Genomic DNA, 24,207 nt, shown 5'->3' on the forward strand with positions numbered 1-24,207 from the left:
GCATTGACGATATAAGTACAAAAAAAGCAATCTCCACCCTCAAAGAGCTTACAATAAATCAAGAAGTTTGAGCTTGAAGGTCAGAATGTAAGATTTTCAGTTAGGCATCGATTGACAGGTGGTAGATCTTGGCATTGGTCTTTCTTTACTTTTGTTTTAGTTGAATAAAATTTATCTTTATTTATCTCTCTTTTTTCATGCAGATTCCAACACGATTATGGCCGAGTACAGCCACATGCAAAACCAGCTAGATTTACAAAATGGTAGCTTAGAAGAAGATTTTGTGGTGAATTCTCTTGAAAACAATCTCCAAGGCATAATGGATAGCTTAAACCAGAAAAAATACACTTCTAGCCTAAGATTTAAAACTAATGGAGACTACTCTGGCTCTTACTTAACTGTTTCACAACCGATCTCTATCAAGAGAAGCCCATCTCCTCTGGGGTCTGGTATCAGAAATGCCTCCTTTGCCAAAATCCAGGGAAGTAAACAGTTCTCTTGTGATGGCACTGACAAAAACATTTCCAGCAAACCTCCCACTCCTTTTCTAGGTACTACACCCTCCCTTAGTGGATATCTCCTTGGGACTGCAGACTTTGATCACTGTGCTGGCTGGGAGGATGAAAGGTCCTCGAAACTTGCTGATAAACCTCCTTATTCCAAGTACAGCTCAAAGAATAAGTCACATGACAATGTCTACTTTCTTGGGGGACAAGAAGGCCGAAAGGCATCAGGTTCCCTTTTGACCATGTGGAATGGAAACTCCATTAATGATGTTGGATTTTCACCTCTCCGGAAGTCTGGAGCAACAAGCATGCCCTCCAGCCCAAAGCAAGCCAGGAAGATGAACATTCAGGACAGCATGACTCTTCAGCCCAAAATGACAAAACACAAGGAAATAACCGCTGAGAATGTTGGTTTAAGAACTAGGAAATATTCAGGAAGCTCCCTAAGTCAAATGGGGGCATACAGCCGTTCACTGCCCAGGTTGTACAAAGCCGCTGAGAATCAGCCGATGCCACTCAGCTTGCCCCCAAGAAACTCTCTCGGTAATTCCAAAAGAAAGAAACTTGGGGAAAAGGATCTACCTCAAAGCATAACAGATGCTGACAACTACCTTAATTTTTCTTCCTTAAGCTCAGGGGCTTTGCCATATAAGAACTTTTCATCAGATAGCAATCCATATGTTAGTTCGACTCTTAGCATTCCTGCAAGCCCCCGAGTGGCTAGGAAAATGCTGTTGACTTCCACCTCATCCTGTGCATCAGATGACTTCGACAGGATGATATTCTCAGGAACAAGCCCTAACAATTCGTTTTCTCCTGGAGAGTTCAATAGAGTATTTCCTGGCAGAAGGGACTTCTCTCGTAGCTCCATAGAATTTGATGACACTGACTTGGAGAGCCTCAGACAGACTTCCAGTACTCCCCAGCCAGTCCTTAGAGAAAGGAAAAGCAGCATTAGCTCCATTTCAGGAAGAGAAGATCTGATGGATTATCACCGGAGGCAAAGAGAAGAAAGGTTAAGGGAACAGGAGATGGAGCGATTGGTAACTTTCCTCTTCTCACTCTTATTCACTGTTTCATCTATTTATTAAAGCAGCCCTCTATGCTGTATTGGTGTTAAATAGCCTGGGAGGTGGGGCTAAAAAAATATGCAGAAGTCTGGAATTTTCAGCAGCTTTATTTGTGCTCACAACCGCTGTCCTCACTCGTTTCCTAGATTTTCCTAGGTTTCCCTAATGTTCCCTATTTCATTAGATTTTGTCATGACAGGTAATTTGACATAATGAATAAAATGCTGAGACTGGAGTCAGGAAGCACTAGGTTCAAATCATGCCTACCTCATTGCTTACTGAGAGACCCTAGTCAAGTCATTTAAGTTCTCTGTACTTGAGTTTCCTCATCTGTAAAAATGAAATGACTGAACAACAACAAAACTCAATCAGCTAATCAATAAGCACTTATTAAGTATCTATCACGTGGCAGGCACAATACTAGGAACTAAGGATCCAAAGACAAAGAATGTAATAATCTTTACTCTCAAGGAGCTTATTAGGGGAGACAACACATACACGTATAAATACATACAGAATATATGCAAAATAAATACAGAGCTGTGGAGGGGGGGGAAGGTATTAGTATTTGAGAAGAATAGAAAAGGACTTGTGTAGAAAAGGCATTTAAACTGTGTCGTGAAGGAAGAAGAGGCAGAGGTGAAGAGGAAGTACATTCCAGGCATGGGGAATACAATTCTAAAGGCACAGAAGATGGAGTACCCTGTATGAAAAATAGGGAGAAGGCCAATTTGACTGTTTTTGTTTAGTCCTTTACGATTGTGTCTGACTCTTCATGGCCCCATTTGGGGTTTTCTTGGCAAAGATACTGGAGTAGTTTGCCATTTCCTTCTCCAGCTCATTTTATAGATGAGGAAACTGAGGCAAACACAGTTAAGTGACTTGCTGGAGACAGTCAGCTAGTAAGTATCAGAGGCTGGATTTGAACTCAGGAAGATGAGTCTTCCTGACTCCAAGCCCAGCGTTCTACCCACTGCACCACCTAGCAGTACTACATTGTGGAGTATAGAAAGGAGAGTAGCATATTATGAGGATAGAAAGATAGGTTGGGGACAAGTAGAGAAGGGCTTTAAAAAACTAAGCAGAAGAGATTATGTTTTATTCCAGAAGCAATAAGGAGCCCCCGGAGGTTATTAAGTAGGAGAATAACATGGTCAGATCTGTAATTGAGGAAAATCACCTTGAAAGATGTATGGAGGGAGGCTTGGAATGGGGAAAGACTCAGTAGAGAGATGAATTAAGAGGCCAATGGTGTCAAGATGTGATGAGATCTTACACTAGATAGTAATAGTAAGTACCTCACATTAGGGACTTCTCTCAAGTCTGATGAGGCCAACAAAAAAATGGGCAGTTTTAGCGAGCACTACACTTCATCAACCTGTCCTTTGAGAAAGGAAACACAGTATTAGTGACATTTCAGGAGGAAACAAACTACTAGATTATCCCCAAAGGCAAAAAGAAAGACTTGAGGAGGAAGCAAACTGATGTATATGAAGTGCTCTGCAAGCATTAAAATGCTATATAAATGTAAACTAGTAGTAGTAGTAGTAGTAGTAGTAGTTGTAGTAGTAGTAGTAGTAGTAGTAGTAGTAGTAGTAGTAGTGGTAGTAGTAGTATGTCCAAGAAGTTTTTCAAGTACCTGTTATGTGTTCAGTAAATGTTTGCCTTAAGAAAGGCAAGTATCTCTCGGTAGCTAGAAGGTCATTGGTACAAATGTCTACAGACTGGAGTCAGAGACTTGGGTTTGAATCCCAGCTCTGTGCCATACTGTGTGACCTTAGGCAAATCACTTAACATCTCTGGGCTTTAGTTTCCTCATGATTAACATTAAGGAGGGGACCATCTCCAGTATTCTTGATCTATATCTGGCCACTGGACCCAGATGGCTCTGGAGGAGAACATGAGGCTGGTGACTTCGCACAATCCTGCCTCACTTAAATCCAGTTCTCTTGCAAGTCATGGCATCACTTTCCCGATGTCATGGTCCCCTTTGAGAACAAAGGCAAACAATACCAACAACTAAAATCTAGGAGCCAGATCTGGTAGTCTCAGAGGCTCTTTTCAGCTCTAAAAGATCCAAATACTCCCGTGAGCATTTACATTTCCCTAAAAGGTAACAGGAAAAAGGCACTTCTCAATGAATTTCTTTTAGGTCCCTTTTGTGTTCTTGCATTTACTTTTTGTTGTTTTCTTTTCTCTCCTCATTGTCAGGCTGTGTACTGTCACTCTCACTCTCAACATCAGTGTCCCTGCTTATAGCACCCCTTATGTGCCCCTATTCCCTTAAGTTAGCAGTTTCTAGTCTGCTGTGAGATTGGAAAAGAAGATAAAAAAGCTTGTTAGCATTTCATAGCTTGCAGATTGATAATAGTAACAATAAGTAGCATTTTTATAGCCCTAGTTATGTGCCCAGCACTATGCTAAGAGCTTGACAAATATCTTATTTGAGATAACCTGGGAAGTAGGAATTATTATCCCCATTTTACAGTTCAGGAAACTGAGGCAGATAATGGTGAAGTGGCTTGCCCAAAGATCACGTAGCTAGGAAGTGTCTGAGGCCAGATTTTAATTCCAGTCTTCCTGACTTCAGGCCCAGCACTCTATCCACTGAGTCACCTAGCTGCCCCTTGCTTAATTCATAGCAAGTGTTATAAAAATGTTTGTTGTTGTTATGGAAAACCTACAGATTTCTTCAAATTAGAGAGGGCCAAAATTTTGTTTTGGGCTGATTACATTCATCTGTAGTAGGTCAATAAAGAACTATATAAGGACCAGGGGCTACTCAGGATTACTTAATAAGGATTTAATAAGGATTTCAGTATAGAATTCAAGGGCCACTAGGCAGTGCAGTGAATAGAGCAACGGGCTTGGAATCAGGAAGATTCATCTTCATGAGCTCAAATCTGGCCTCAAAATATTTACTACCTGGGTGACCCTGGGCAAGTCTCTTAACCTTGTGTGCCTCAGTTCTTCATCTGTAAAGTGAGCTGGAGGAGGAAATGGCAAACCACTCTAGCATCACTGCCAAGAAAACCCCAAATGGGATCATAAAGAGTCAGACATGACTGAAGAATGACTGAATAACAACAAAATAGAATTCAAGGTGGGAGATGGGAGGAGAAAGGAATAGTCATTTATGTAGTACCTACTATCTAAGACCACTATGCTAAGAGCTTTACAAATATCATCTCATTTGATCCTTACAACAACCCTGTGAGGCAGGTGCTGTTATGATCTCCATTTTACAGATGAGGAAACTGAGGCAAACAAACATTAAGTGACATGCCTGGGGTCACATAACTAGTAAGAATCTAAGGCTAGATTTGAACTCAGTTCTATCCCGACTCCAGATCCAGCATTCCATCCACTATGCCTTCTATTGGCCAGATGGGGAAGAGCATAAATTGACACCAGATCTCACAAAGCTCCAGGTTTTAGTTCTTTTTTTTTTTTAAACTTTTTCTAGGGTTTCCATTAAGCATTGTCTGAAGGTTATATTACTATAGTGTAACAATTCCGTGGCTTCAGTACAGGCATACTGCCATTGATTGTCATTACTTGGTTCCAAGAAAACATAAAGAGTTCGTGAGCTAGTTGCAGAGGTAGTCAATTTCGTAGGAACTGACCTAAGGGAACCCTGGCCAGTGGGTAAGAGGGTGTTAGAAGTAGGAAGCAGGAGCTTGTTAGGACACTTGTGGGTATAGTGACATGGTCATCATCTTAGGCTTTCATAGATCCATAATTCCACAAGTGTGGGTGCCTCTATCCATATAACTCTTGAAGTTGGGAAAGTTCAGCATAACTCATCTCTATTGCTATGACACTGGGAATGGCTGATATCCTTACAACTTCTTTTGGTGTTGGGGAAGTGTAGGAGAGGCAGGAGATGAGAGAGACATTCTTCTTTGTTGTTGCTCAGGATTAGAGTAAATCTTCTCTTAGGGAAGGGAAACTCCCTTCACATATGAAAGTGTTCATAAGTGCTGGAAATTATACTGTCTTCCAGACCTGACTCAAAGGAATTTCCTCCTCTTTGATGCAGGCTTCCTCTTACTGCATTCTGAATATAAGTGTTTTTGAAAGTCTTAGGATTGTAAATTTAGAGCTGGTCACCAAGTCCAATTCTTTCATTTCATATATGAGAAAACTGACACTGGTGGGGTTAAATGACTTGCCCAGGATCTTGCTCAGGCTAATAAGAGCCTGAGGCAGAATCCAAATTCAAGTCTTCCTTACTCAAAGTTCATTATTATTCCAAGATGATTGAAATATTTGCAGGTATAGTATTCTTAATCTGGGGTCCATGAACTTTCTATACATATATTTTGAAAACTGTATTTCAGTATAATTAGTTTCTTTTGTAATCCTACATATTTTTATTTTATGCATATAAAAACATTATTCTGAGGAAAGACTCCATAGGCTCTACCTCCAAAGGGGTCCATGACTAAACTAAAACTAAAAAACTTAAGAAATCTTAAACTGGTGGGACCCAAGCCAAATGGTCTTCTGATTAATGTGAATGGTATCAAAATAGCCAGACTGCTTAGGCCAAAGAGTTTTGCCTTTTAAGGTCTCATATTGATTTGACCTAAAGTTAAGATGAATGTTTCTGTGGCACCTACTTACCTACCAGGTAAGCTAGGTGGTATAAGATCTCGAACACTGGACTTAGAGTTAAAAAGACCTGAACTACTCCTGCCTTGCACACTTCCTAACTAGGTGACCCTGGGCAACTTTTCTCAGCCTTAGTTTCCTCATCTGTAAAATGGGAATAATAATATCACCTACCCCCCACAAAGTTACCATGAGGATTAAATAAGATAACCTATAAAGTGCCTTGGGAATCTTAAAGCACATTGAAATGCTAGCAATTAATATTATTATCATTACTAGCCTAAAACAACTTTCTAGTTATGAATTGCCTGGCCACTTCCCTCCATTTCATACTCACTTCTTTTGGTCAACATATCCTGACTAAGGGGCATGGGATGATGATATCTATTGCTTTAGCATGATTAACAGAAGACAAACTCTCCATGGTGTTGAATAAAATTACGCAGATTTGAATAACCACAAATGTAAAAAGATCTATGCAATCATTTATCAGCATACTGAACTCACAAGGCAAGGGCTGTCTGTGCACATTCTAAGCAGCACTTAGCTGGCACATTTGCAGGCCTTCAGTAAATACTGAAGCATTTAATCATTAGCAGAGTAGGGTTGCCAGTTGTCCCCAGATGACTGGAAACAAAGGCAGAGATTTCATTTAATTAATTTATTTATTTATTTATTGGTATTGTTGTGTGGATTGGAAGGGAAGGCAAGTTGGAAAACTCCAATTATTTCCTTTTTCTTTAACCTTATGTTTTAGAATCTCAGACTTACGTCCTGAAAGTAATCCTATATAGCACAATTCGAAAGGCCAGTATCCTTAATTAGTACTTGACAGCAAACTCCCCGGCTGCCGATCTGTGATGGCAGTACAATCTGCCGCCTCTTGATGGTGCCACAATTTTACAAATCATCACTTTGAGGGGCATATGTCCTGAAAACCAGGCACTGCAGATTAGTTGTCCTGCTGAATTCTGGCAAGGGATCTAGAGGGTGACCTTATTAGAACTTGTTGCGTCAATCATGAGAGATATCTTATTTATCTTTTTAAAGGTTAAGTGAGTTAATACTATGAAAAGTGTTTGATATTTAAGATCCCTTACAAGTATACTTCAGTGCTTCAGGTATCTATGATTCAGTCAAGATAAGTGCTTACACGGACCTCAGCTCCAAACTTTGAGAGTTACTATAGCCAGAAAATCCAATACCCCATGGCAACCTGGCCACAACTCACTCTGAACTGGAAAACAGAAATACACTATGTCTTAGGGTCCATGATAGAAGCCTTTCTAGCGTGGCAGGATCTACAAGAGTTGACCTTCAAGGGCTGACATAACCTTCAGGATCCCAGGTTAATTTAGTGTAGAATACCTTACTAGTTAAACTCAAAAGTAATGAGTGGTATTCAATCTGGACTTAGAGAACCTGATTTCAAATCCCTTCTCAACCACTTAGTACTAGTTTAATCTTGACTAAGTCACTTAGTCTTTCTTGGCCTCAGTTTTCTGATCTGTAAAATGAGGGGGGTTAGTGTCATAAGATCTCTTCTAGCTCTGTGTCTATGAACCCATGAATATGAATACCTTAATAGATATAGATAGATAGACCAATAGATAGATAAATGAGATGAAAGCTTGTAAGAAAGAAGGAAAAAATCCACTCTAGTTCTTCATGCTCTTGGTGAGTCCCATGTTTTTAAAATTACTTTCCACATAAATGAATATATATCAGGTCATATATATTATATGTATGTGTGTGTGTGTGTGTTAGCCAACTGTTTGATTGACTAACAGACCTATAGATTTAAATGACTTTGATGAATGGTTCTCAACTTTTCAGATTTTTTTTTCTTTTCAGGAAAAGTTTGAAGGAATTCTCTCTATAGAGACTACTTTAATCAGATTTGTGGTGATGTTTACTTAAAAAACTTAAAAATAGTCTAGGAACAACCCAGACTGGGAATCTGATGAACTAATAATTGGATTTAGGAGAGTACTCTCTCTGTAAGGCAGTGTTCTCTTGAAGAAATTGACTTTGGAAACTTAAGGATTCATTCTAATAATGAGTTAGGACCTGGTACAGTGGCATGGAGATTTTAAAAAAAGACAGGATTGATTGGCAACTGAATGTTATGGGATGAGACAAAATGCTGAATGTTACGGGACGAGAACCCAGGCAAATAACATGTTTCACTGTGACCTTTCATAGTGTAGTTTAAATAAATTCTAGCCCCAAGTACTCCATAATTCTTAAGTTAGATGCTGAGGTCCTTCTGTGTGGTACCCCTTAAGAGGCGATCCCAGGCACTGAAATACAGAGTCTTGTGCAGCTACCAAGGTGAGCTACTTACTAAATATTCGCCCAATATCTCCTACTTCTTGGTCATTTATCTGGATGCTAGGACTTGACAGTAGTGGTGGTGGTTGGTGGTAGTGGTAGGCATGAAGCTGAGACAAACAGGATAGAAATATTTGCCCACTTCCCCACCCTGCATAGGAGAGGAAGGATCAAATGTGATGGGCATAGAGAAGAGAAACTTCTGAAGTTTACTGGGATTTTTTTGTTTGTTTGTTTTGTTTTGCTTTTTGAATGATGAATAGATGATGACCTCAGGTATTAATGACTCCAAGCCCAGTGCTCTATCCATAGTATTCTCTAGCTGCCTCTCAAGGGGAGTTTGTACTGAAACATTTCCCTCAAACCAGGGGTGCACTTTTCTCTTGCCACACCAGGTCCCTGGGGAGAGTGAGCTCAAACTTAGAGTACAAAGGTATTGAGACATGCATGTAGAGAGCACATGTAGCCCCTGGTTACTGGAAGTCCTTTTTTGTATTTCTTCGTGAAGGCCTTATGAAATTCCCTAAGGGTATAACTGATGGCTGGACTATGAGAATCATTGTCTTGACAAACTTTATAGCTAATATTCACTCCTCCATGAGAGATCATACTCTCAGTAGCTACTTCCTCCCTCAGGCCGCCATCTTTCTGCATCTATCTGTGTTCATGCTTATTCTTGGTGTGTCTATCTCAATTCATTGCCTGTTACTAGTTCAGTCTCTCTGATAATATTGTCAATGCGAATAGTGTAACACTCCTTTTGGGATTGCCCCTTCCATCTCCTATCCTCTGCTGCCGTTTGGTACAGGGTTGGCCCTCTCAAGGCCCTCCTGAGCTTAGAGTCTACTGCTCAACTGGCCTACCGCTCAACTGTTCAATTTTGACCTGGCATGCTGTCTTCTAAATAGACGCAGATTGTGTCTGATTCAGCCAAACATAGGATATATGCATGTATGTGTATATATATATATATATATATATATATAGGCAAGGTAATTGGGCTTAAGTTACTTGCCCAGGGTCACACAGCTAAGTATCTGAGGCCAGATTTGAACTCAGGTTCTCCTGACTCCAGGGCCTGTGCTGCGCCACCTAGCTGCCCCTACATACTTATATATGTAAATTTTATATATTATATCTTTATATAAATATATATATAATTTTTTATATAGTATCATATATCTTTAACCAATGATTAAAGCAGTTCATTCCTGTCAAATTTATCATTTGAATCATTGAACTTATTTTCCACTTTTTATTGATTACTTGAGAATTCTGGGTAGTCTATGATTATATTAATTGAAGTGGGGATAGACACTCTCCGTCACCCCTGCTTCACACTAAGAACTGAGTCACAAAGAATCATGGTATATTTTTTTAACAAGAGGAAGGATAATAGAGACCACCTTAGTCCATCCTCTCCTCTTTACAAAATGAAGAAACTGAGGACCAATCAATATGTGCCGGAGATACAAAGAGGAAAAAAAAGAAAACCGTCTGGCTCTCAAAAAGCTCACATGGTCTGTGTCAGGGCTCAGCAGATTGGATTTCAGTAAAGAGGCCAGATGAATTTAAAAGTAAATCACATTGATTATCTTCAAATGGGCAAACTATGTTTTTTGGTTTTGTTTTTGTTTTCTCATAAAAACAGCCAAGGGGGCAAAGGGGAAAAGACACAAACATTTAAGTACCTACTGTATGCCAGGCTCTATACTAAGTACTTTACAAATATCATCTCATTTGATCCTCACAACAACCCTGTGAAGTGGTTGTCATTATCCTCATTTTAAAATTGAGGAAACTGAGGCAGATAGAGGTTAAGTTACTGGCCAAGAGTCAAACAGTTAATTAGATGCCAGAGGCTGGATTTGAACTCAGGTCTTCCTTACTCCAGATTTAGTGACCTATCCATTGTGCCGGCTAGCTAGAGGATCAATAGGCTTTAGGGCCTTACTATCACCTAGCCCAAAATCTGACCATCCCCCTCAATGATGAAAATACATCCCATTCTCTGGTTGTATGTTTTGATCTTCTTTGTCACCAAAGTAAGATAATGTAGTCTGACTCTTTTTGCGCTGCTTACTCATGATCCCGGCCAATTACTTGAGTTTTAAACTCTTTGTTAAGGTAAAAGTCTGCTTCCAGTGTGGAGAATGTACTGTCCCAAGATTCGGGGGTTTGTACAGCTGTTTTCAGAGATACTTCTAGGGACCTGAAAATTTTCAGTTCTTCCAAAGTGGTATAATAAGGGGAGAGGTGTTTCCTCTCCACCTCCACAGCAAGCTCCACCACACCAGCATTCCTCCTCATCCCAGCACTGCCCCTCAGAACTGTGACCCAGATCCAAGCACGGGTAAAGCAAGAGATTCCTGCCTCAGTACTGGCAAAGAGATCCTTGCAATCCCCCTCTGATCAGCCACTCAATTCCCTCTCAGTCTGTGGGCCAGAAGCACAGGAGGCAACCTCCACCCGAGCTGCGCTCGGGACTTGCAGCTGAGACCTAGCTCCTCTCTCACTGCAGTCACAGACTTTTCCCACTGACCTTCCAAGTTGTCTTTGGTGTTTGTGGGTTGAGAAGTCTGGAAACTGCCACTGCTGCCCACGATTCAGTCCTCTGAGGCCTGCTCCAGGGTCACTGCGGCTTGCGTGCCCACGCCGCACTGTGTTCCTCTCCCAGCCCGGCGTGATATACCTTTCTGATCAACCATCCAGGCTGTCTTTGGCTGGAAATTTGTTTCACTCTGTCTTTTCGTGGGTTCTGGTGCTTTAGAATTTGTTTAGAGCCATTTTTTACAGGTATTTGGAGGGGTTTGGGGGGAGAGCTGAAGCAAGTCACTGCTTTCCCTTCGCCATCTTAACTCCACTCCCAATACATCCCATTCTCAAACCTGTGTGAAGGAGTCTAGGAGGATTCCTTGCCAAGATGGGGTCTCTCCTAAATGAGCCAACCTCTACTTTTCTTAAAGGAGAAGATTAAGGAGGTATAGTGAAGATGGAATGGGATCCTTTACAGAATTCCCAAAGCAGGTTTAGGGGATCAGAGCAGCTGGAATTTGGAAGAAGTAATGTTTAGAATAGGTACAGGATGGGGAGGATTGATTTTTGTTTTTTTTATTTGTTTTTATCTTTTTTAATAAATTATTTTTGTAGGGAAGTGGAGAGGACAAAGAATTGGGGAAATCACCTGTCCCTCCCTCCCCCCGAGTTCTGACCATTTCATTACTCCTCATGTTCTGAAGCTGGTGACTAAATATTAAGGCCTGGATATATTTGTATTTTACAGCAAATGATATCTTACAAGACTTCTAGGTGCCATGGACATCTGGCATCTGGATTTGTCTAGAAAGAGTTGAGTAACCTGTCCACTGTCACACAGTTAATTAAACTAGTGACCAAGACCAGAACCCAGATATGACGCCACGTCCATTGTTCATTCCAGTGATTTGTCCATTCATTCTCATTTCATTCTATCTCAGAATTTTTCTTTCCACATCAAATTTGGCAGTATTTCAAGGAATTAAAGAGAACAAGCTATTCAGACTTCTTCATCTTTACTTATCCCAGAATCACAAAGCTGAAAGGAAATTTGAGGAGACAAATCTGGTCCAGCCTCCTCATTCAAGGAAGATTGGGACCTAAATCATTCAAGACAAAGTATTGTCTGCATTATTTTTTAAAGCTCTCCTGGGATGGAGACTCCATGATTTGCCTTACCAGTAACTCACATGTACAAGGAGTGCTACACGTGGTTTTAATAAAGCACTATCCATATTCTAACTGATTTTGTTATATACACCACTGTCTTTCAGACAAAAAAGAAACAACCACCAAAAGCCTCAGACCTGGTTAACTTGGTATAAATAGCAAAACCAAAGGAAGTTGTCCAATGAGAATATGTTTGATTATAGGGGTGTATTTGTTCCCCAGGGGTCTCAGGGATTAGTTCTAGATGAAATTGGTCTTCGTTTCTTCTTGCATATGGTTTGTACTCTGGTATTTCTACATCTGCTTCTTCATCACCCTCCTTATGACAACAAAGAACATCTGAAGTGGTTTTCCTGGCTGTCTTTAGGTGAGAGTGATGGTTGTGCTCCTGCCATGGCTTTTTGTGTTGGGAATTCCCACTTCTTCCTAAAGAGGAAGAATTTCTTAGTCTTTATAAAATAATGTGATTCTCCTCCTCCTTGAAAATTTGTTCAATAATGGGAAAACAGGGTTAAGAAGTCTTACTTACATACATTTGATTCCATAGAAAGTCTTACTTTCATTTGTGTGTTTGTTTGTTTAGTGTTTAAAGAAAATTATGAAACTGAATTTTTTCATCTGCCATTAAAGGCCTGTTCTAATGCCTCACATGACCTTGAGTTTTTGAAGTCTGTTTCATTAGAATACAAGCTGGAAAGGCTTTGATTATGAGTTAAAAATCAACTATTACCTGAGGGTCAGCCTAGCTAAGTTTAGAGAGATTTAGGGTCAGAAGGTCAGCCATTTCAAATTTGAAAGCTACTATGGCAAGAGATGATGTGATTTTTGTAGCTGATTTGTATTGCCCATACTCAGAAAATCAAATTCAAGAAGCAAGGCCTTTGTTTGCTGGAGATATAAAGCCAAAATGAAATATCCCTCCCCCTTTTACTTTCTACTTTAGAGACAAAATAGTTGCAATGGGAAGCCTTTGAATCAGAGGTAAGCACCTGAGCTTAACCTTTGGAAAAGTAAAACTTCTGAGTAATTAGGAAGGGACCTCAGAGATCATCTAGTCTACTTCTTCATTTTACAGACGGGGAAATTGAGGCCTCATGAGTTCCATTTAATTTAATTAATTTAATTTAATTTAAACGACAATATTGCTGAAATGTCCATAGGAATATGACAGTACAGAGTAGCCAATATAGGTAGGGATTGTGGTCTAGGAGCTATGAGTCAACTTTTAAGAATTAAATTTTCTAAATAGAAGCAAATAACTCTTCAGAAAAGAAAATTAAACTTAACATTCTTTTTCAGAACAAAGGTAATAGGAATATTTAAAAAATCAGAGATAGTGTCAGAATATGATTCAATTTTTAAAAAAAAGATTAACAAAGAACTCTTGCGTTAGCAGCAACATCCCCAGTGGGAATGCTTTCTGAAAGGGAACATAAAAGTGATTTCAGTCATGGTAGAGACATGTACATTCAAGGGAGCTGTTGACACATACAGACGAGTAATAATTGTCAGGGGAAAAACCTCTAGGCTGGAGGATTGATTTAAAGGGTGTGAGGAAAAGAGCTTGATGCTTGGTTCACCTAAAGTATGAGGAAGGGCAGGATATGATAGCTACCTAAAATATGTGAATCATGTATATAGTAAGAATAAGGAAGAGCTGTCTAACATGATTCCCTGTGAGTCATGAGTAAGAGTGAATGTGAGTAAATATAAGGATTAGGTGTACATGTGTTCTGAGAGGGAAGAGATAGGCATGCCAAACGAGAGATCTGAGCATAGATAGTAGGATGGGTTTTTCAAGGCAATTTTATTCTAAGAGTCACATGGTTCATTTGGACTAAATGTTAGACATTGTACTTTTTGATGAATTAATTTTGATAGATAAGATGTTGTTAAGAACATTCATTTCCTCATACTGCTTGGAAAAACACTTCAGTTAGCTGATGGATCATTATGAAAGCTGGTGACAACCCTTCTCCCCATTTTGTCTTCATTCTTCATGAATCAGGAAAAAAAAATACTCCAAGAATCCCCTGCAAATTTGTGCCCCTAGGATAGAGTCTCTCCTCTCTTTACCTTTCCTCTCCAAGAAAAACAAATCAGGTATCTGAGGTTTGCTTGCTGAACAGAAGGTGTGCAAAGGAAGTCATGTCTTCTGTGACTGGTTGTTTATGAACATAGTCTATATTTTCAGTATGTTCTGATTATTTGTGGCATTGTGGATAGGGAGCTGGACTTGAAGTCAGGAAGACCTAGGTTCAAATCCTGCCTCAGACACCCTAGCTGTGTGACCTTGGGCAAGTCACATAACGCCTGAGGGAATTATACTCTGTCCTTTAAGGTCCCTTACAGCTCAAAATACATGAAGCCTTTGATTTTTTTCTTCCCTAGTAGGAACAATCATACCTAAAACAAGCACTTTTTTTTTTGGAGCTGTGGGATTGTTTAGGACATACAAAGTAAGGGTTTTCCAGTTTTCTTCCAAGGGAGTGTGTGTGTGTGTGTGTGTGTGTGTGTGTGTGTGTGTGTGTGTGAGTTTCAGTCATGTCCAACTTTTGTGACCCTATTTTGGGATTTTCTTGGCAAAGGTACTGGAGTGGTTTACTATTTCCTTCTCCTGCTCATTTTACAGATGAGGCAAACAGGGTTAAGTGACTTGCCCAGGGTCACACAGTAAATAGCTGAGATCAGCTTTGAGCTCTTGAAGATGAGTCTTCCTGATTCCAAGCCCAGTGTTCTATCCCCTGTGGCACCTAGTTGCCCATAAAACACATTATTTTTTTTAAAGCCAATTTAATATGCAAGGTGGAGCAGAGGAGAAAAGTCATTTATGTTCACTACCAACCTTCTTGTTTCTTGCACTAGGAAGTATACACAATACACATAAAAACAATATAACTAGTTAACCATGTCATAAATTTGACCTAAAACTAATATCCTGTTTATAATAAACAATTTATCCTGAATTAATAATTCTGCCTATGTATTTAGAAGGGCTTTAGGTAATTGATTTATATAGTCTATATTTCTTATAATATAAGGGATGGGAGAGCAGGGCAGAGAAAAAAGGACAGTGAAAAGAGGTGTATCTGGTCCAGGAGCTAGAGGGCTAGATCTGAAATCAAGAAGACCTGAGTTCAAATCCTGCCTCTGACAAACTTTCTATGTGACTGTGGGCAAGTAGCAACCTTTCAGAACCTCTTCTTCCTCATTTGTAAGATCCAGATAATGATGGTTTAAAGAACTTGTGCCACAAGATTGTTATGAGACTCAAAATGAGTGCTTTGAAAATGTTAGTTATTATCATTATTATTAATGTCGTTGTTATGAGAATCTGAGGACTTGAGTACTAGTTCTGCTTCTAAAAGGGCTGTCCTGAGGCTTTTGACTGAGATCCTTATGGACAGGCTGGCCCTAAAGGAAGTTTTGCCTAATGAACTAGAAGGCTTGGTTAATGAATGCTAAGTACTTAATCTCCTTTTGGGAGCTCCACATTTCTTTAAGAATCTTCTGATTTGATTTTATTTTATTTCTTTTCAAGCTAGCCTTCTTGTCCTAGTAAGATGAGCTTGAATTTTCATTTAGAATGCCATATATGTCATCAGGGTCCACTGGGAAAATTCTGGGTGCCCTGTATGTTAGAGTGATCCATTGGAAATGTTTATATAGATCTCCAGTTGGAATGCTCTGTGTGTTACAGGGAACTAAAGGCATTGTCCCCCATGACATCTTAGCAGCTAACCTGAAGGTTAGATTGTGACTGCCTGTCAACCCCTGGTTGCCTGTCCAAAATGAAAGCCATATTAGGACCAGATTTTCCCTCTGAGATGTGGAGCCTGTTTTTCTTTTTCCTCTTTCTGTATTGTCTTTGATTGAGGGAGGGCTTTGCAAACACTAAGATAAGTGATAGCCCTCTAAGAATTTTGTAAAATGATGTCAGTTTGTTAGACTAAATAATCATGTATTTAGAGGTGAATGTAATCTCTGGGCCTACCAGTTATACAAGGCTTGGGCCCTCACGGAAAACTGTTAATTTCCTGATTGTTTATAAACTGTTTTATGCGGACTTTGCCAAGGTACTAGGGAAGAAAAAGAACAAATTAAAAAAACACTATCAAGAATTGGAGCTCTGGACAAGTATCTCCAAAGCACCATAGTTGATTTGCTGGGAAGAGCAAATATTTAACTAGGGGGAGACTGGAGGGACAGGTTTTGGTACCTAAGTAGCTGAATTCTCACCCAACCTAGTTGATGTTATCACAGAGAATAAGGGGTAGATAACAGAGGGAACAAAGTGTTAATGCGCTAAACTAAGTGCAAAAACTTGTCTCACTCCACATGAAGTGTGAAAACATTTCTCTAATTGAATTGGAAGGAAAACTTGGCATTGACTGGCCACGGCCCCAGGGGCCTGTTAGTCTTGGAAGCAGTCAAGAATCAGTTGAGGCAGGAAGCAGCTTTCTGGAAACTGCACTTCTCTAAGAGAGTTGTGGGTGAGGGGAGGTAGGAAGGATTTCTCTCTTCTTTCCCTTATCCTCCTCTCTCCCCTCAACCATGACACACATTATTCTGCAGTAGAACTGCTTGTCCAGTAGTAGGCAGGTCATCCAGTATGCAGCAGACACATACAAACACAGGTCATGACAAGGGGACAGGAACCTTTAAGGATCAAGATCTCTGGCAGCAGAGAAGACCCCTGACAATTCTAGAGAGAACTAGCCCTGAGCTGTGGAGAGGAGTAGCCCCAGGCAGCTGACCCCAATAATCTGCTTTGCAGAGATATTGCTCGGTTCTCTGACTCCAAATCCAGCTTTCTTTCCACACTACCACTCTGCCTCTTATGACCCTAGAGTTAGCAGAAATAGTGAATACAGAGTGATGGACATAGAGCTAGTAGGAATAGAGGTAAAATCTTGTACACTTACTGGTCGTGTGACCCTGGGCAAGCCGCTTAAATTGTCTCAACAAAGTTTCCTCATCTGTGTGATGGGTCATACATGTGAAGTGCTTTCCAAATTTTAACATGCTATCTATAAAAATGCTAGCTACTATTATTGTCATTATTATGTCCCCCCTAAGCTTTTTCAGATCTAAGTATGTTCAGTTCCTTCAGTCTATTCTAGCATAACCTGGTTTCAGATACCTTTACTCTCCCAGCTGCCTTATTCAGGATTTACTCCCAGTTATCTCTAAAGATGAAGGACATCCTCTGGAGAGAATAAGAACAAACTCCACTACTTTCTGTGTCTCAGATAATTGAGAGTTAATTTGCATGGAGACTAGGTATTCAAGTCACAGAGGGCAGCCAAGTGGCTCAATGGATAAAGTGCCAGGCCTGGAGTCAAGAAGGCCTATCTTCCTGAGTTCAAATCCAGCCTCAAACACTTACTATCTGGGTGACCCTGGGCAAGTCATTTAACCCCATTTGCCTCAGTTTCCTCATCTATAAAATGAGCTGGAGAAGGAAATGGCGAACCACTCTATTATCTCTACCAAGAAAAACCCAAACAGGGTCAGGAAACTCTTGATCTAGAAAAGGTTTTGCCAAATGTTAGGTTTTTAAGATAGGGGTTAAAAAGGGAAAAGTTTTGTCCTGATCTGTATTGGAGGTGAGGGGAAGGGGGAGTCACTTATTATCATAAAGTCATGTATAGAATGGAAGGGCCCTTAGATGTAGCATTATGGGATTATAGATTTGGAGTTGGAAGGAACCTGTAATTCCTAGGAACAACTATTTAGAGGTAGATTATTAGAATAATCTAATTCAACCTCTTCATTTAGTCCTAGAGAGGTTTAAGTGACTTGACCAGTTCACACAGACAGAGCCAGGATTCAATCCTAAGCCCTTTAATTCCAGATCCAGAAGTCTTTTTATTACCCCACTCTGCCTTCCAGGTCAACCTGCAGTCCAACTCCCTTCATTTTACTGTAGCCCATATGGGGTTCGGTGACTTTCCCAGCTAGTAGATGGCAAGGCTGACCCAGGTCACAAATCACTAGAACGTCATCAATAAGAAATATTTATTAAGCCTCTCCTATGGATAGAAAATTCTATGGTCTGTCTATGAACTAACCTTTTTTTGAGCAGACACTTTGTGTTTTCCAGACATGCCTTCAATGAAATATCACATGATGTTGATCTATAAGGTTTTGAGCTTCCTTTATATGTGCTCCTTGCTGACTTGGCTTTTTTCCATTGCCCCATGATGTGGAAGGGATAACTTCCACCTTTGCAAAACTTAAAAACCTTATATAGGTGGGAGCTATTTATTATTAGTTAATTATTATCATTTTGTTTTCATCTTGTTCAATAAGATTCAGTTAGACAATATCCTAGGAAAAGTTGCTACCTCCTATTCTTTTTTATTTAATATTCTACCACTATTGTACAACTAGATATATTAGCTACTTTTTTTGTAGTTGAATAAAAGTATCAGGATATAAGCATATCTTCAGGAGGGCAGTTGAAGAATGCTTAGCACAGCTCTCAAAGTAGACATGTTGACAAAGATGGTATGTTCTTTGTTCTAGCTCTGCACAATTTTGATTTCTTCTACCACATTTCTGTATTTGAAAGTTTTTTTTGTTCAATGCAGTTTGGAGATTGAATATTCGGTATAAGTTCCCTCATCTATAAAATTGAGGGGGTTAGACATGACCCCCTCAATCTTACAACTAAATGGCCAGTTCTAATGCTATGATCTAAGGAACATAGAGAATGAGGAAGATGAAAAAGCAAAAAAAAAAAAAAATTAAATTAATGAACAAAAACACCAAAGTTCTTAGTGAGGACTTCAATGCTTATTCGCAGCTTATTAAAGTGAGAAGTATTTGGGCGAAAAAATAAGTATCTCTGCAAATTTAAAATCTTAACATTTTAGAGATCAAAGGACTTTAGAGATAATCTATTCCAGTTGTTCATTTCTAGGTGAGGATGTTTTGAATCAGAGAAGTGAGAAGTCTTGTCCAGGGTCATACAGTTAGTGACAGAGTCCAGATGAAAATCCGGTTAAGATTAACTCATGTTGGGTCCTTGCACAAATAGCTTTTTAAAAAGAGATGGATTGGGGCAGCTTGGTGGTGCAGTGGATAGAACACTGGCCCTCAAGTCAGGAGGACCTGAGCTTAAATCCGGCCTCAGACCAAACACTTGACACTAGCTATGTGACCCTGGGCAAATCACTTAACCCCAATTGCCCAAAACAAAAAGAAAAAAAGAGATGGATCATAAAAATCCAAATAAACCTCCCTCCCCAAAATTCCAAAACAAGGAATATTTATTGAGTGTGAATTTTTTTTTATGAGTGGTGCAGTGGATAAAGCACCAGGTTTGGGATGAGGAAGATCTGAGTTCAAATACAGCCTTAGACATTTACTAGCTATATGACCCTGAGCAAGTCACTTAACCCTGTTTGCCTCCATTTCTTCATCTGTAAAATGAGCTGGAGAAGGAAATGGCAAACCACTCTAATATCTTTGCCAAGAAAACCCCAAGGATGATTGTCCATGGGGGTCATGTAGAGTCAGACACAATGGAAGAAGAACAGCAATGTTTTGATAGCTACGATATTAATTTTAGACCAAATTTGTGATATATTAGAATTGTGCCTTTTATACCTTTAAAACATATTTTTATAATGGAATAGGAATTCAGAAGAGAGGGACAACCCAGTGAGAACAATAGTGGTCAGGAAACAAGACTTTAACCAGGACTTGGTTAGATGGGATTTGGATAGGTGGAGTCTGGGCATTCCAGAGAGCTGATAAATGTCCCCTGGGAAAAAGCCAAGAAGATTAGTTTGAGGTGATGGTGGATGAAAGGAATTGACTTGGTGCACAGTGGGCTGGGGGTGAGGGGCAGCTTTGAACAATCATAGACCAGGGTGAAGACAGTTGAGGAGAACTAGGCTTGTGTTGGTTTTCTCTAAGTGTTCTGGGTTTTGCTTAAAAGGTACCTCTGTTACACAGACCTCTGTTAGTTCTGACACACTTCAGCTCATTAATTTATTTGTTTTTAGAGCAGATCGTAAAGGGCTCATGTGACTTGGCACTCCATGAAGATATATATATATATATATACATATATATATATATTTCTTTAATCTGTGGGCAGTCCTCCTGCATTGTGCATCTGATTCAGACTTGGACAAATTGGCTGTGAATGGAGTGATAAGAATAGAGAACAGCACATACCAGCAGACCCAACTTCCTGTGCTCAGGCCTTTGAATACTGTGTTTCACAGGCCCAAATAGCATTCCTCTTAACACTGAGATCACTTATTCCCTGGTGACTTAAGCAATAGCATTGGCTTCAACAGAAACTATTTTAGGAAGGAGATGTAGGAGGAAACATGTATCCTGGGTTGTTCAGAAGTTCCTTATGCATTTATCAAGATTCTAGCACTCACTACTTTCTTTTAGATTACAAATTGGTGGTTTCCAAGTTGTCCAAACTTCCCAATGCTAATTTCTACATGTCATGAACCCTAAAATGCAAAGAAAAAGGCTGTTCTGGATATCTTTTTGTGATTGAGTCATTTCAGTTGTGTCTGACTCTGTGACCCCATTTGGGATTTTCTTGGCAAAGATACTGGAGCAATTTGCCTTTTCTTTCTCCAGCTCATTTTACAGATGAGGAAACTGAGGCAAACAGGGTTAAGTGACTTGCCCAGGGTCACACAGCTAGTAAGTGTCACACAGCTGTGAACTCATGAAAATGAGTCTTCCTGATTCCAAGCCCAGTGCTCTATCCACTGTGCCACCAAAAATAGGCATTTACATAGCACTTCATCGATCGCTTCCCTCACGTTGTGTGAGCCCCACAACAATGCTTCAAGACAGGTACTACAGTTATTATTATTCCCATTTTACAGTGAAGGAAACTGAGTCTCAAAGAAACTAAGTGACTTACTCCATATATAACTCATAAATGGTTATATATTGATTAAATATCAGAAGCATAATCTGAATCCAGGTCTTCCTGACTCCAAGTCCCCTTTGATCCAATTTGAATTAGAGAAAAGAAATTTTGTGGAGAAATTCTAGACTGTAAAACAGGTGCTTTTTTGGGGGGAGGGGCAGTGTTTTTAGGAGGACTATTTCCCTGCTGCAGTTCAATGTGCATCCCCTTACTTCCCCATCATACGCACTTATTCCTACCCGGGTTATCAATACATTATATGTATTCCCACATAGTTGTTGTCTTCTTTTTTTTCTGGACGGTGGGAACAACTTTGCCATGACAGTTTATTGTCATCCTGCTGCCCTCCCTCCCTCCCTCCTCCCCTATAAAGCTGAGGTGGGTCAGACTTGGCATCAGCCGGAGCTGGGACAGCAGCTGCGGAGACACATAAGTGGTGTTGCTGCATGTATTGAGTACAGAAGCTTAGGAACAAGGTTATCTGTCTTAAGGATACTTGTTATGGGAACAGACTGACTATGAAGAGAGAGTGGGGAGTATTGAAGAAATTCAGGGAGTGAAAGAGTGAAAGGGAGGTGGGCAGTCACAGTGATTTGTCTGAACATTCCTTTTGATCCATTCTTGTATTTTGTCTTTTAGAGGAGAGGCAGAAAGTCCAACACTCCTTAACTGATTTGCATGTGCTATTATTGCATTTAACTGATTTAACTGGGGCAAGGGTAAGGGTAGGAAATGTTTCACTTTTCTTTGCTATTTGCTGCCAACTTAACTATTAATATTGTGTTAGTCTTTGAATTAGTTGCCAATTGGTATTTGAAAACTAAGCAGACTATTGCTCACTTCATTTGTGGTTTGGATCCTGTATTATCATTGATAGGCAGACCTCCAAAGGGTTTTGTTTTGTTTTGTTTTGTTTTCCTATCATGCAGAAGAAATAGCGACCAATCCATACTGGGGACCCAGAAAAAAACAAAAAAAGTAGTAGTAGAAGTAATAGAAGTAGTAGTAGTAGTAGTAGTAGTAGCAGTAGTAGTAGTAGTGGTGGCAGTAGTAGTAGTAGTAGTAGTAGTAGTAGTAGTAGTAGTAGTAGAGTCTGGCCAAATGTTTGCTTATTTACATTGGAATTAATGCAGGGGGTGAAGCTATCAAGGTGAATTTTTTTCCTAAACTAATTCTTTCTTGGCTTATAATAAGTGTTTCTTAAGAAATATACCCTTCATTTGTCACAAATATGCACTGTTGTTTTCTTAAAATTAAATCATAATTTTGCCCAGGGTGCCCAGACAAAATGCATAAAATGCAAAAGAAAAGTAAGTGAAGGTGACCACTATATATGTCCACTGATTTCTTTAAAATAGATTACTCTATGTTGAACATGATTTTACGTGTATAATCTATATCAGATTTCTTGCTGTCCTGGGGAGGGAAGAGGGTAGGGAGAGAGAGAGAAAAATCTGTAACTCAAAATCTTATAAAAAATGAATGTTGAAAACTATCTTTATCTATCTTATTTACTATAAAACTATATTTATCTATCTTATTGATATCAAAAATAGAAAACTATATTTATCTATCTTATCAAAAACTATTGGAAAAAATAAAATACTATTAAGTGGAAGTAAAATAGGTTACTCAGTCAGCATTTCCAATAAATTGTTATCTGTTAGATTATTCTGTTTTCTCCATTTTGCAAGTTTAGACATGGTATGAATTGTCATCCAATGTTTAGAACACCAGAGTTGCTTTAATTTCTATTAGTTCACCATGTGGTGATAATGAAATAACCTTTACTTCAAAGCACAAAGTATCCTGGAAAGGTCTGAATTGTTTTGAAAAGAAGTGAACCCTACTTTAGAATTGACTTGTTTTCTGGATCCTCCTTTCACACAACACAATTATTTCTGCAGCAATTCAGAACATAATTTTAAGTCGAAGTGTTATGAAATTGCCTTCCTGAAAGAGCCAGATGTTTCTGGAACTAGTTGTGAGAGTAGAGAATGAGGGAAAAAGAAGAGAAGCTAAAAATAATTAAGATATACTGATTAGTCAAGAGAATATCCATTGAGTTACTTTGTATTTAGGCATTATAGTGCTATTAATACAAAAGAATATTGTCAGAACTGAAGTGTGAAAAGAAAAGTTGGCTATCTTCCTATTTACCTATCTACCTATTTTCTCTATCTATTTATCTACCTATCTATCATCTCTATCTTTTATCTATTCCTATCACCTATATACCTATCATCTATCTGATCTATCATCTATCTTATTTATCATTTATCTATCTTATCTCTATAACTACCCATCTATCTTCTAGATAAGATATTTTATCTCTTATCTATTGATCTATCTCTAGCTAGCACCTATCTATCTTAGTTATCATCTATCCATCTATTTTACCTACAGATCCATTTTTCTATCTGTTTAAGCTTTTTTACTCTTTGATTAGTAAATGTAGCCACTGGAGAGTAATCATGAAAGCACTGAGCATTTCTGATGTGGAATTAATCGAATTATCTAAAAATTGGTTTGTCCCTGAAAAACTCACTGATCTCCCCTTTCACTCTCTTTCTACACTAGGAGAGACAGCGCCTGGAAACGATCCTCAGCCTTTGTGCAGAATATACTAAGCCTGACAGTAGCTCGATTGCTATGACCACTGTTGCTGATGTGCAGAAGATTAACAAAGAGCTTGAGAAATTACAGCTTTCCGATGAGGAGTCTGTGTTTGAGGAGACCATGTTACCTCCGGAAACAAGATACAGGTGCCACCGGAAAGCCTCCATTACTGATTCAGAGTTGTCAGGGTTCAGTAGCCTCAGTCAGAATGCTACCAGCTTACCTTCCACAAGGAGTTTCAGAAATGACGAATCCTTCAGTGACCACTCCAAGACTCCCCCATTACCTTCTTCTCTCTTATTGAAGGCTTCCAGTGAGTCTGCCTATCTAAGTATCGTACCAAAGGTAATGCTATTAGAGGTAAAAAAAAAAAAAATTTTACTGCTTTAGTGCCTACATGCAGTAACTCAGAATCTTTTGGACCTCACAATTTTTG

At 39.4% G+C, this 24,207-nt stretch overlaps 1 protein-coding gene across 6 annotated transcripts in view; it reads left to right on the top strand.

Moving 5' to 3' along the window:
* Positions 1–24,207, top strand: part of PHLDB2 (pleckstrin homology like domain family B member 2) — a 149,669-nt gene that overhangs the window by 27,861 nt on the left and 97,601 nt on the right. For all 6 annotated transcript variants that reach the window (XM_027867949.1, XM_027867979.1, XM_027867988.1 and 3 more), the window contains exons 2-3: positions 204–1,549; positions 23,733–24,116. In XM_027867949.1, coding sequence (XP_027723750.1) covers positions 218–1,549; positions 23,733–24,116 — 1,716 coding nt within the window. In that variant the 5' untranslated portion in view covers positions 204–217. The remainder of the gene's footprint in view (positions 1–203; positions 1,550–23,732; positions 24,117–24,207) is intronic.

The sequence above is a fragment of the Vombatus ursinus genome, unplaced genomic scaffold (assembly GCF_900497805.2).
Source record: "Vombatus ursinus unplaced genomic scaffold, bare-nosed wombat genome assembly UNPS02001419.1, whole genome shotgun sequence".
NCBI lineage: Eukaryota > Metazoa > Chordata > Mammalia > Diprotodontia > Vombatidae > Vombatus > Vombatus ursinus.